Source organism: Cyprinus carpio, chromosome B7 (genome assembly GCF_018340385.1).
Source record: "Cyprinus carpio isolate SPL01 chromosome B7, ASM1834038v1, whole genome shotgun sequence".
In the NCBI taxonomy this organism is placed as follows: Eukaryota; Metazoa; Chordata; class Actinopteri; order Cypriniformes; family Cyprinidae; genus Cyprinus; species Cyprinus carpio.
Genome location: NC_056603.1, coordinates 29,476,427 through 29,491,577, shown reverse-complemented (window position 1 = coordinate 29,491,577; position 15,151 = coordinate 29,476,427). Strand labels below are relative to the sequence as shown.

At 37.1% G+C, this 15,151-nt stretch overlaps 1 protein-coding gene and 1 pseudogene across 1 annotated transcript; one reads left to right on the top strand and one right to left on the bottom strand.

The window, feature by feature from the left end:
• Positions 1–222: 222 nt before the first annotated feature.
• Positions 223–6,074, top strand: LOC109058382 (putative gonadotropin-releasing hormone II receptor). Its single transcript, XM_019075579.2, has 3 exons — positions 223–2,635; positions 4,772–4,976; positions 5,127–6,074. The coding sequence occupies exons 1-3, from the start codon at positions 2,102–2,104 to the stop codon at positions 5,636–5,638; spliced, it is 1,251 nt and encodes a 416-aa protein (XP_018931124.1). The 5' UTR covers positions 223–2,101; the 3' UTR covers positions 5,639–6,074.
• Positions 6,075–12,809: 6,735 nt separating this feature from the next.
• On the bottom strand, positions 12,810–14,609 carry LOC109101239 (annotated as a pseudogene).
• Between the last annotated feature and the right edge of the window lie 542 nt (positions 14,610–15,151).

Here is a 15,151-nt window from a genome sequence, read left to right as displayed (position 1 = left end):
AGCCCCTACCAAGTATTGAGTACATGTACAGTAAATGAACATACTTTCCAGAAGGCCAATAATTCACTAAAAATGATTTTTTTATTGGTCTTATGAAGTATTATAATTTGTTGAGATTGTGAATTGGTGGGTTTTTGTTAAATGTGAGCCAAAATCATCACAATTAAAAGAGTTTCACAATTTGAGTTGAAGTACTGAAATAAATGAACTTTTCCACGCCATTCTAATTCATTGAAATGCACCTGTATTTTGAAGAGTAATGATAACTAAACAGCTTCAGTTCCCTTTGACATCCACTGAATGTACAAAATACAGTGTAAATCAATGGGAACCGAAACAATTTGGCTATCAACAGAATAACAGAATTTTCATTTTTGGGTTGACTATCCCTTTAAGATGAATCTGGTAAATAAATCATTCAATGACTCAGTCATAAAGACGGTCACTTGTTGGCAGATACTGGCAATGATATAACCTGCAGAAAGAGTCACAGAAAAATCTCCACGTTTATTGAAAACAGTGACATCCTGTTTACAAACAGTCCCAGTAACAGTATACAGTCCATAGGAACCAAAACATTCTATAAACCCTACTATGGAACATTTGTCTAAACAGAATTAGGTGCATTACACATACATAGATATGGAATTATGTTAAAATTTAGGCCTGTTAATATTTATGCTTATGAGTGATGTATTGTCACATCTCTTTCAGTTTAAATTAATTTTATGTTTACAATTAATAAATAAAGATGACCAAAGGAGACATGATAAAACCAGTGCTGGAACATTTGGATAAAAATAAAGGACTTGGATTTCATAAAGATGCTTAATGTTCTCGTCCCTGAAACTGAAACCGTTTAAAGGCTACAAGGCTTTTAGAGTGGAATCAGTAGCTTGTCTGAGCTCAGCGTTTGTCCTGCTGTGGGACACACTGACCTTCCTGACAAAACTCTTTCACATCACATGTGTCTATATTGCCTCTGAGCATGATACTTACTAAGCACATCATAAACCAAAAACAAAATCACACGCGCGCGCGTGCGCACACACACAAAGTCTGGACAGCTATCCTTGTAGGGACACTCCATAGGCGTAGCAGTTTTTATACTGTACAAACCATATTTTCTATCGCCCTACACCAACCCTACACCTAAACCTATAGCCATCACAACTTTCTGCATTTTTACTTTCTCAAAAAAAAAAAAGAAAAAAAAAAAACTCATTCTGTATGATTTATAAGCTTTTGTACACATGGGGACCTCAATTTAGGGCCCCCTGTAACACAAGTCCCCATGAGTCACACACACACTTGTTTCAGTAGTAAGGACATTGTATAGACTTCCATTGATTTTATATCAGGTTAATAATATTTTCTGTCTCCTAACCAAACCTATCCTTCACAAAAACACCTGCAAATCATTTAAATAAAAAAAGTTTTAGCCTAATCATAAGCATTTTTAACTAGCCAGGAGTCAGGACCAGTAAAAATGTCCTCACTACTCATATTTTTTTAACTAGCCTGTATAAGTGAGTACATTTGACACATGCTGACTTTACGATGCAAGTGACTGAAAGGACACATTTTTCAGAGAAGCATCAAACTACCAAAACTACCAAACCTTTTCTTGCACAGTTTATAGACTTTTTTTCAATGAAATGCTTTTATCTTACCTCAATCTCTTCTTTTAAAATGCATTAGTAAACTAACCATAAGCCTCCACTAGCCACGAAAGGAGAGGTCCTTTGATCACATTTGGCTATAATCCCAATGAACCCCGCCTCCGGTGATGCTGCGGTTCGTTTAAGACTGATGTCCAGCTCATCCAGATGACCACACATCTCTGGGGTCACCAACGAGCCATGACCATAAAACAAGAGAAATTTAAGGTGTCTTTTTACGTTTAAGGATACTTTTTACGTTACCTGTAGCATAATCAAAAAAAAGTAGAGAAAATAAATAGTTTCATTAGCTGTCACTTAAAATAAGTAAAGATTTTGAATCCCCTATTGGGATTAATTTTCATCGTCCACATGTTTATCAACTCTTCACATTGATTTAACTGACCTGGCCTTAAAGCACGAAAACGAAGCACGAAAGCATGAACTCAACAGCTTATAACATCGAGGATGTTTCTCAGAAGAACTCCACCTGTAAGTATGACTTTAACTCGAGCAGCGCGGATGATCTTCCTCGTCCTCCTCCTCCTCATCTTCCGCGCTTCACCGCCGCAGCTCAGGTCCGAGTGACGCTCACGCTCCTCCTGTGCGCGCTGTCGGCGTGCTGCAATCTCGCCGTGCTGTACTCAGCCAGCCACAACCACAGAAAACGGTCCCACGTCCGGCTCCTCATCACCAACCTGGCAGTGGCGGATTTGCTGGTAACGTTCGTCGTCATGCCGCTGGACGCGGGGTGGAATATAACGGTGCAGTGGATCGCGGGGGACCTCGCGTGCAGGACGCTGATGTTCCTCAAACTCGTGGCCATGTACTCGTGCTCTTTCGTGACCGTGGTGATAAGTCTGGACCGACAGGCTGCTATTCTCAACCCTCTGTCCATCAACAAAGCGAGGAAGAGAAATAAAGTTTTGCTGAGTGTAGCATGGACCATGAGTGTTGTGTTATCCATACCACAGGTAAGAGACAAGAGAGGTAGTGTAAGATGACCCCTCCCCCCTTTAAAAAAGACCTGGGTGGCATATTGTGGCTATTGTGATTTTTCATATATTAATTATTGAATAATTGTTAAAATAAATACAATAGCCTAGTTGATTTAGTATTTTACATTACACTTAATGGCATTTTGCACATGCTATTTTTTTCTAAATATGTTACATTTTAAAAGTAAATGCACATTGATCTTAAGGAGGGCATCTCCTCCATACATCTGTCTTTTTCTTTCTAAAGTTATGATGACTTACCCTGCTGTAATGAATGATGATGCTTACCCTGGTGTAATGAAATTGGTTTATGCGTTTTAAGTTTTAAAAAATACGCATTATTTTCCACATACTGTACATTATTGTTTCTCCTCTATGCCCTGCCTTTCTAAAACGCATCGATTTTTACAAAGCTCATCGTGCTGAAAAGCGATGTGTGCTCTGATTGGCCAGCTATTCAGTGCGTTGTGATTGGCCGAATACCTCACGTATGTGACAGAAATGTTACGCCCCTCACCATACTGTGATGCCTTGTGTCATGGACCGCCGAGACAAAAACATTAAAACCCATTATGAACGAGGCATTTGTTGCATCCAGTGGGGACATAAATACTGATTATAATGACAAAACCAGTGGTTCTCAATTCCAGTCCTCGCGCCCCCCCAGTTCTACATATTTTGCACGTCTTTCTTTGTTAACACACCTGATCCAGATAACCAGCTCATTAGAAGTGAGCTCCGTGCATGAATTGTGTTCCCATTGACATGGTCCCTACACAGTGTTCATTGCTCCCTACTCCCTGAGCAGGGGAAATCTGTTGAAGTTTACCTCACTTCAGAACATTCATTTACGGATTTGCGCTGCACAACATCTTCACACATGGACAAGTGTGACATCATATACCTCTGTAAATAAATACAATTTAAATTCACATCTCGCACACTTCAGTGCACTTTGAATGGAACATATACGTTCGCGTCAAACTGGAATCATGGCGGGATATCCTGTGATGTCTGAAGCGATAAGAGAAACACAAAATGTGCAGAGCAGGGGGGGCGCAAGGACTGGAATTGAGAACCACTGTCTTTTTCCCTGTTGCCTTGCATCGTGCCGCGTAAACATAAAACCATGTCTGCATTTGTGATCGGAGAAACGACAAACAACAAGCCTATTCTACACTGCTCAAAAAACACATTTGTATGGTCAATGACAAATCCTTTACATATGTAAACATACTTAAAGACTGTGAGTCAGAACAGCCGGCATTGTAGTCTACTCCCAGGATCAGTAAACAGTCCTCCATAAAATGCATTGCTCACATCTGAATATTTGGGTTGGACAGTTCTGGATCAATGTTGTAAATACAACTTAACCACTGATTTCTAGTTGTGTCCTCTTTTGGAAGGCCCAACAAAGTAGTTTCACTTTTACAACCAAACACCCAGCGTCTCCACAACATGGCGGCGGTGGTGCGGCAACAGCGAGAATAAAAGTTATGCCTTCTTTCTTTGCGTGAACATTTGGGTGGTGTTATGCAAATCTTCCCACACAGTGATGTAGAGATGTGGGGGCATGTTAGAACGAGCCGTTTTACGTAGGAGCAGTTGACTCTTAACTTTTATAAAGAATATCTCTTTGGATTTGAGACTTTAGTCTTTGCAACTTTACAGATCTTCTTCATGCACCAAGAGCTTGTAACACTCCAAAGAGAAAGAAAAAATTAAATCACATCATATGACCCCTTTAACTGTTGTCACAATATATGGTGTAAGATGTTATAGTGAAAACTGTCTGTTTTGAGAAGTATCTCATTGTATGTTTTCCCTTTTCTGATGTTTCTAATTATATTATTACTATTCAAATAATATTTCAAAACAGAAAGGAAGAAGTAAGCTCATAGTTTTTATTGATAGTTTGAATTGGTTTTTATATTTATATTTTCTTTGTTTTTCTAACTTTTAAGTTTATTAATTTTGTTGTGTTTTTGTCATTTGTGTTAGCTTATAATTTTTAATAATCATTTAGTAATCATTTCAGTTTGTTTAAGTGAATCAGATGGCTTACATCAGTCTATCTGGAATATCTATGCCTGTAATATGCTCTTTGTCCAGGTGTTTGTTTTCCACGTTGTAGTGATCGATTGCCCCGAGCGGTTTATTCAGTGTACAACCTATGGCAGCTTTAACTTACGCTGGCAAGAGACACTTTACAACATGCTTACCTTCACCTTCCTCTTCCTCTTACCACTCTTCATCATGATCTCCTGCTACAGCAGGATATTGTTTGAGATCTCCAAGAAAATGACAGAAGACAGCTGTAAGTCCTTTTTTGACAAAAACATATGTAATGGTAACTTCTTGATCAGTTTGCAAGTAACATGACCCTGAGGTGTCTTTGCCCTGACTTTATTACGTGTCATCTGTCACGCTAATGTCTTGCTTCTGTTGTGATCTTTGTCACATCTAGTGCTGTCCAACAAAGTGCAGCTGCGTAGGTCGAAAAACAACATCCCTAGGGCACGCATGCGCACGCTGAAGATGACTGTGGTCATTGTGCTGTCATTCATGGTGTGTTGGACACCCTACTACATGCTTGGCCTGTGGTACTGGTTCTGTCCCGCTGGCCTGGAGGAAACAGTGTCCCAGTCCCTCTCACACATCCTTTTTACATTCGGCCTATTAAATGCTTGTTTGGACCCCATCATCTATGGTCTGTTCACCATTCCATTATGCATGAGGCACAGACAGCGTGAACGTAACATTGTAGCCTTTGAGCTGGAGAACACTAATAACTCTTTGATGACTTCCATCAGAACTTCCACCTCCTCTCTCACTTTAAAGAGAATGACAGTTCAGCAGACTTCTAGAGAAAAGCTAGAATGGGACGGAGAGTATGTGCACAGGATTGGAGATGATGGGGCAAAGAACAGTGTGGCCCCAGTCATTCCACCTGTATGGACTAAAAGCCAAAACACATAAGTTGTCTATATGTATGATAGTTTTCCATTTAATTTTAATGAAGGCCATTAAGGACACTTTAACCTTATCTGATATGTATAAAGTTATCACATATAACATTTCAAAAAGGTTTTATTTATTGTAATTAGTTCATTCATTTTGGCTAATGAGGTAAATCTTTTGCCCACTGAGCCTTGAGATAACCAGACAATGAAAGTCAATGGGGTCCAGCAATGTTTGGGAGTTTTATTATACAGACTAATAGATTTTTTAAAGAAGTTGCTATTTTTATTTAGCAAGGACATATTCATTCATGTAAATGCAGTAAGGACTTTATCATTGTTACAAAAAAGTCGATTTCAAATAAAGGCTGTTCTGAACTTTCTATTCATCAAAGAATCCTGAAAAAGATGTATCATGGTTTCCACATAAATGTTTCCTATGCAGCAAATCAGCATACTGGAATGATTTCTAAAGGATCTTGTGACACTGAGGACTGAATATTAACTGTGAAAATTCAGCTTTGCAAGAATTTATTGCAATTTATATATAAAAATAGAAAACAGCTATTTAAAATTATAATACTATTTCACAATATTATTGTTTTATTGTATTTTTGATCAAATAAATGCAATATCCTTTGAAATGCTCATCTTGTACTTTGTGAACTTGGGTTTGACAGATATTTGAACACACATTAAATGCATTTCTTCTGGCAGCAAAATGAGCAGGGATCTTTTTATGTGTACAGTGATTTAAAATTGTTGATATAAGGGTTGATATTGAGTATTGTTTTATGCTTATGGTAACCCTGTTTTGCCTTGTAGTTTAAAAGTTGAAATTACAATAAAATAATTGGAAACTGAAGGCTTGAAGGCTTTGGCACAGATCATTAAATTCATACTCATGACAACTTTTGTTATTATTTTATATTACGTTTTTGTATGTGTAATTTTGTTTGTTTTTATATGTTTTAGTTTACATACAAAATAAAAAAAAAAAAAAAAAAAAATTCATACTTATGAATATACAGGCTGTGACTCATTTAATGTTCCATAACCACACAAAAATCATGATACAGCCTCTCCTCTAACCATGGGCAGTCCAATTAAAAAAGAACAAATAAAAATGTTACTAAAAACTGAATAAATAAAATGACATAAATGAATTTAATAACCTTGAGGAAGGAAAAACTAGTTACATTGATTAATATTGCAGCTCAAATTCAATTAAATTGATGTTCAGCACAGACAGTACTAATGTACTAATCGTGAAAAGATACGCTTGGTGGAAAAGACTTAAGTGGAGCAAATCTTAAAACCAGTGCCTATGGCCTGTCTTATGAAATACATAAGAACAATGAAACCAGAAAAATTGTGCTGACATTCAGTATAATGTGTTGGAGATATGATAAGCTGTGATATTATATTAACATTTTCTGACTTCAGAACAGACTATCAGACTGCATAACAGATATACTAACAATTATACTGAATTTTGTTTACTTGAACTTTGTTAAGATAACAACTACTTACTGCAACTGAACTGTAAATGTTGGAAAAATGCTAGAATCAAGTCACAATAAGCTTAATCAAATTACTCATTACTCAAATTACTCATGTATATATAAGCATATATTAGGACATGTGCATATATAAACACATTTGCATTGGCCTGGCTTCATGCAGAATAGCCTCTCGTGAAAAAGGACATGTAATCTCCTCATAAACCCAAACTGAAATGAACTTTCATTTGAATTTTAAATGTACAGTATTCAATGGTATTTTTTTAAAAATATGATATTAAAAGTTAAACCGTACAATTTTCTCTGGCTGAATGATAAATGAATGCATGCATTTGATCCACATTAATATAGAAAAAAAGAAAACACACTCTGACAGCATAGCATGGCATGTCTGGATCTCTTTGTAGCTTTATTTAATATCACGCTTTAAAAGCTTCTGCCATTGGAAAGCCAAATTTCTGTTCCTTTCCAAGAATCAGCTCTGCACACACAAAGACATTACACATGTAAAGTATACTCAGTGTTTTAAGTGATCATTGTAAAGGCCTATTAACACCAAGAATGGTAACTATGAACATCAAGTAAAAAAAAAAAAATATTCTTCTAGAATAGAAATGTGAAATTCTTTATTTTCTATTTTGTATATTCTCTATTTTCCATATATTCTGTTTGTTGACCTTTAGTATTTTCTCTGTGTACGTGACTAAAACTGTCAGCATTCCTCTAAAAGGGGAACAGCTATGACCAGTTATAACTACTCTGAGAAGATACTTTTGAAGGTCACAGTCGATCCTTGGACAGCCTCTATCAGTATATAAGAGACTGTACAGAATTGCATTCTAATTCTAAGTCTTTCTAACTCCAGAGCTTCTGTGTGTTGGATTGACTATTTTTTCACTCTCAGTCTCACATTTAGTAAAAGATTTGTCATTTTCTACGACAAACTGCCGAAGAGGATGGGAAACATAGAAACCTGAAACGTTGTTGATTGATCATCCTAATATATAAAATATAGCATTAGCCCTTACCTAGGGACAAGGGGACCAACGTCAGAGGGCCCGGACCTTCACCACTGGGATCTCAGTGGATTAAAGAAGCATGCAAAGCGGTGAGATTGATTTTGAAATTCCAATTCATATTTTCAAAATTATTTAAAGGATTGAGTGAAAAGAGTTTGATATTTCCAGAATTCAGAAAGTAGATCTAATCCTCAGACTTATTCCAAAAGTTAGTGAGACAGTCTTATAAGTCAGCGGCACAAGGTATTGAAGCCACATGGTGGTGACAACCACAGTGTGAAGGGTTTGAAGGGTACATCTGGGGTAAAGTTTTGGATTGAAAATATGGGATCTGGAAATAGCAAACCTAAGGTTAACTTAGAGGATCTGGACAGTCCAATTTATAAAGAAATGAAAAATAATTACGGGGAAACAATTGTAGATGTGGTACCAGAATGGATAGAGAATCATGGTTTCCCTAAAAGAAGCACATTCAACCTTAAATAGAGTGAAAGACAGTTTGGAGAAACATGAATGTAGGGTGAGGAGTAAAGGAAAGCTGTAGAATAAACACAAAGACAAATGCATAAGAGAGTTATGAGTCTGTGGCTGGAAGAAGCAGAACGAAGGGAAAGAAAACGAGTGTTCAAGGAAATGCCATTTAATGAAGAGGAAGGAACAGGTGATACTTCTCAGAGTTCTTCTTTGTATCCTTTTAGAAAACTGCAGTGTGCTAAGGTGAATCACGACCATAGTCCACCAGCAACGCTGCCTCTAGACCAAGATCAAACCCAAGAACTCTGGAAACAGCAATCCCTTCTGCAGCATCCGCATCATCGTCCACTCCATTCAAAATCACCATGCACTCTCAGAGGATACCAAAGGTGGAAAGAGGAACTGAAACAACTCATAAGAGACAAGACATGGGAACCAGGTCCATGACCAAGGCAGAACAAAAGATTGAACTGGATGATTTGGATGAGGAATTCCCAGGGGATGGGGAGGTCCAAATTGCAGGACCCAAAGGACCAATCATGGTGTTTCCATCCATGGTCAGTGAAAGACTTAAAAGAAGCCATGACTCATCTGCCCCACCCCAAAGTCTCTAGAGACAAATTCGCTGCCGAATTACTGGTCTTCTGTCAGGAATTTCGCCCTACCATGCAGGACCTCAAATGTCTTCTCATGCTCAAATTGGGCGCAAAGGACTGGCAAAAAGTTAGACTACACTTTCAAGTAAACAATGCTGCCATTGCTGCCATGTGGAATGGGCTCACGATGACAACAGACCATATCAAAATGCAGTGGAACTTTTGTGGCAGTGTGTTAAAACTGCATTTCCAGTGAGAGTGGACATCGCAAAGATTAACTCTTGCATACAGGGTAAAGATGAGCTTGTGAAGGACTATTATGTGCGACTGTATGAGATCTTCGAGAAGTATAGTGGAATGGCAGAACCAGCGAACAGAGGTGACCAACCTGACATTTGGGAATCATACATGAACAGCAGTTTTCTGAATGAACTGAGACCTGAATTGAGTGCTGCAGTTAAACAGAGCTGCATTGGATGAAACGAGGTCAGGGTGGACATCATCAGAAAACATGCAGTCCATGCAGAGGAACAACACAAGGAGAAACAGAAGAAGAAAAAGGAAAACGGTGACAAAGAGTTGCACAGAGAGACAGAGAAACCAACAACAGAGGGCGAGGACTTGGAATGTGGAAAACTGATTTGGATATCTGTTTCCACTGTGGAGAGAAAGGACATTGGAAGAATGAATGCCCTAACAACTGAATGGTGACTGAGGTGTCTAAAACCAAGACAGACTGGAGGGGCTGGAGGAGAGGGGGTGAACGCCAGCAGCCCTGCAAGAGTGAGGAATGAGAGATATGCAAATGCAAGTTCACTTACTAACCCATCTGCTAACAACAGCTTGCATCAGTGTATTTCCAAATTAGAAGAAGCCAACAAAAAGGTTGAGAATTATGTTCATTTAACTAGTTTAGCATAAAGACAACTGCCACAAGTAAGACTGTGGTGACTTTTCTTACAGTGAAGAAGCTGCAACCTCCCCCAAGCTTGCTACATGTATTAGAGATGCCTCACAAAAACAGCTGAATGCTTTCTTGACCTATGAGAATGAAGTTTTTGAATCCTACTGTATTAACATACTAGAAGTCAAATATAGGCAATGTATATACTGATGTGATCAAAAATTATCAAAAGGGGAAAGAATGTGATGGAAATTTCTAAATATTTCTTAATTTTCTATTTTCTATATTGTATATTTTCTATTTAACATATGTTCTGTTTGCACAGGTGTTGGCCTTTAGTATTTTCTTTGTGCATGTGACTAAAACTTCTTTCAGCTTTCCTCTAACAGGGGAATGGCTACGATCAGTTAAAAAATAATCTGAGAAAATACTGCAGAAAGTCAAAGTCGATGCTTGGACAGTATTCTTGCAAAAATTAAAGGGCCGAAAAGACAAATCCTATGACTGGTTTTTCACTTTTGTTCTGACATTTAATAACAGATTTAGAATTTTTCCACAACTGAAGTAACAACAATAAAAATTTGTTCTTCTACTGTTTGATACTGAACTACACTTCACCAACCTTTCCTGAAGGTAAAGTTTGCAGGCCTCCTCCAAATCTGAGAGTGTGGCTCTGGACTCTTTTTCACTTACAGCTGGACTTGTGAAACGATAAAGATCCATCAGTGAGCATTCTGAAAAGCTGAAGATGAAGAGAAAGCTCTCATCCTCTTTCCTATCAGTCATCTTCACCAAAGGTGTTTTTCTGTCACCCAAAAAAAATCAAGTGTACTGCATCACCATATACACAATCCTTCTGTAACTGTCACTCAATAAATAACAAATTATAATAAAAATTTGTCACCTTTGATGCATTGCATCATAACTTGAATTAAGACTTGCATAAGACGTCATTCACACAGAACAATGAAAAATGGAATGAAAAAATAATAATTAAAAAAAGGACTAGAAATTTGTTTTTTAAAGTATTTTTCGAAACATCATGTTAACTAGACCTCTGGGGTTTATAGAAAATGCTGTGTAGGCCTAAATAAAGCATGAGACATTGCAAAAGATGCAAGAAGCACATGCTACAGTCAAACATGTCCGTCTGCATGTTTATATTGAAAACAATGGAAAAGAAGCACAGTGGAATTGAAAAAGGGTGTTCTGTGTGAACATCCCCTAAAACAGAAAAGGTGTCAATCATCTAATAATAACTAACAAGACAGAACCTCATTTGTTGCTTTTCAGCTAAATTATTAATTTGTCTGAAGTTTACCTGTAATTTACCTGGGGAAGTTTACCTGGAGAAGTTTACCTGGAGAAGTTTACCTTGGTAAGTCGTGGCCTAATGGTTAGAAAGTTGGACTTGTAACCCAAAAGGTTGTGGGTTTGAGTCTTGTACCGGCAGGGATTGAATGTACAGCACTCTCTCCCACCTTGAATACCAAGACTGAGGTGTCCTTGAGCAAGGCACCAAACCCCCAACTGCTCCCTGGGTGCCGCAGCAAAAAAACAAAGTGGCTGCCCACTGCTCCGGGTGTGTGTGTGTTCACTGCTTTGTGTGTGCACTTAGGATGGGATAAATGCAGAGCACTAATTCTGAGTATGGGTCACCATACTTGGCCACGTCACTTCACTTTTTAATATATACTTAAAAAAAATATATATATATATATATATATATATATATATATATATATATATATATATATATATAGGCCTATTAGTTTTAAAACTATATATTAGTTTAAAAAACTATTTATTAGAACCAGTGAGCCCAGCACATAAGTTGTAGGCAGGTTTAAGATAAATACTGGTGCTCTATCCTCCATTTCCCATATAGATACTTGCCCATTTCTCTGCATCAACAAAATCTATAAACAATTTCAGGAATTAGTACTGATACATTTACATGCAAGTTCTTGACAGATACTTTCTCAATAAAGTGACTTAAAGGGATAGTGAAAATGAAAATGAGATGTTTATCTGCTTACCCCCAGGGCATCCAAGATGTAGGTGACTTTGTTCCTTCAGTAGAACACAAATAAAGATTTTTTACTCAAACCGTTGCAGTCTGTCAGTCATATAATGTAAGTGAATGGGAATCACAGCTCTGAGAGTAAAAAAATGCATACACAAACAAAACCAAATGAAACCCTGCGGCTCGTGACGATACACTGCTGTTTAAAGACACAAAACGATTAGTCTGTGCAAGAAACTTAACAGTATTTATATAATTTTTTACCTCTGTTTCATTGCAATGTCCGAATTGTCCTGGGCGTGTTAGTGTCTTCTTCAGCTGATAGAGTGTCAATGGTCCATTTGAGAGATAGGTGGTGGTAATGCACTTATAAGTCTGCGAACCGCCGTAAAGCAAGAAATATTTAAAGTTTAAATATTTGAACGCAAAGCTTCAGTGAAGACAGCAGTTGCGAGCAAGCAGCAAATTCAAACTAGACAGACATTTTAAGGGAAACGGTGCAGTTAACCCACTTATTACACAACATTTCACCACAAAAATAATAAGACAATAAAATAATTAAGACGAAAATGCTTTAAAACCTTACCAGTTAGTTAGTTCTCTTATAATGCATTACAGCGTACAAAACAATCGTAGAAAAATGGCAGCATCTGCGTTTGTATGAAACGAGAGCGATTCTGCGATACCAGGATGATAATGCAAACATATTCATAGAATTAAAGTATCAAAATACTTTACAGTATACCGTATTACAGTATTAATCAAGCCTACCTTGGACCTTCTGCTTTTTGCTGTGGTGGTCTCACAGAGCTGGAGCTGAGGTAGCCTACTTCATGAAAATTTTCCTAAGTGCCGCTGGTTTTCCCATTGACGACTACTAATGAAGTGATTTTGGCCCGAGCCTATTATAGTGCCTTCCTCTGTCTTCTGCAGGACCTCAGATTGACTTTTCAGAGAGGTTCCTTGAAGACATGAACAGTAAAAGAAAGACATAAACTTATTTTAAACTATATCTGCAGGGATTTCTGGAGGTTTGATCTTCATGAGTAAGACTATTGGTGACAATTTGGCTTCTGTGGTTTGTGTAGCCTATGGAAGAGACAGAAAAATATGATCATCTCATTAAAGTAATTTAGCAAACTATGCCAGAAAAACTAATTAAACATACATGCAGGAACAAAACAAACAGAATTAAAAAACACATAGGCTAACAGTTTAAAATTTCCCTCCAAGGAAATTGTGAATTTTGAACTGACATCAACAAATGCACCATGTTAAGAATTGCTTAAAACGTAAATACAGGAAACAAGAATAGAAGGTTTACCAGGTAACTTTCCAATGTAACTATAGCAGTTACCTGTTTGGTTTCCAGCTCTTTGATCCACACATCTTGTGGGAAGCGGTAGACATCCAGCCAAAACACATCCACTAGCTTCATTGAAAATATACCCCAAAACAGCATTAATGAATCAGTAGTACTTACAGTTAACTGTATTTTTAGTTTTATATTACATTTCCATATTTTAATAGGAAATGAACATAAGTCCCCACTTCTAGACACTTCAAATTTTGAACAGAGGTTTCTTTGGTTTATATCTTCCTGTGAGAAATGTAACACAATGTAATTCTAAATGTAAGTCCATTTACAACAGAAAATCAACAGCATACATAAAAATAAGCTCTTAAAATGGTATTATGAACTCAGTTTCGTTGAAGACTTTAAATATATATCCTCCATATGATGCACAAAAAGCCGTACAATACCTTAGGTGACAGAGGAGAAAATTAATATTTATAATCAAATACAGAAAATAAAAATAAAAAGTTTTTAATGTAAATTATCAGAAAAAAAAAAACACTCTCATGAAATTACCCATGTCATCCACTGTGCATGAGAGGTGTGTGGCATTTCCCAGTGAGGCACAAGAGACGCTGGTAAGCTCCACTCTTTCATCCTGCCATGTTCTTACACAGGTGTGAGTGGATGTACTGATGATTAACAGACCATGAATATGACCCAGAAACGGGTAAAGTCCATTTTCAGAGCACACAATACTGTCAGTTCTACTAAGAACCAAGAAACAAATAAGCATATGTAAAATATGTAAAATGAACATTATGGACAAATGCATACAAAGCACATATGCAAAGTAATATGATGAGGCCATATAATTATACATTAAACATATCTTCATTTCTTTAGTAGCTCTCAGCACTGGGATTTTGTCTTGCTGCTTGTTCATCCCTTTTGATCTTCTCCTGCTCTGATATAACCTCCCATGCACTGTCAACAATGTTATTTAACAACTTATTGATCACACTCGCAGACTCAGGTATATTTTTATCAGGCTGCTGCAGATCTGTGAAATAAGTCACATCATCATCTTCAGAGCTGCTGTAATCTGATGGCTCTGGGATCTCCAAACCTCTTCTGACATTCACAGCCATCTTGTGTTATTTCTGGAGGGGAAAGAAGAATATAAAACTGAATTGCAGAATGAATTTTTGGCAGACCATATTTACACACACACACATCATATATCTATCTATCTATCTATCTATCTATCTATCTATCTATCTATCTATCTATCTATCTATCTATCTATCTATCTATCTATCTATCTATCTATCTATCTATCTATCTATCTATCTATCTATCTATCTATCTATCTATCTATCTATCTATCTATCTATCTATCCATGTCAACATATATAAAACGAATCTGAGAAACATGGTGTTTTTTCATATGGTACTAAAGTAACATCATGTACCATAATACCATGATATCATTGGAATTACTTTCCAGTTAGTATTAGATAAAAATGGTGTATATGGTAATCAAACACACACACACACACACACACGCACCATATGATGATGCACCATGGCACCTCCACATTTCTACTGCAAGAGGAAATTCACAATAACAAATAAATAAATAAATAAACTAAATAATTCGTTCTAGCAGCAAGTACATATTTGATTTAGT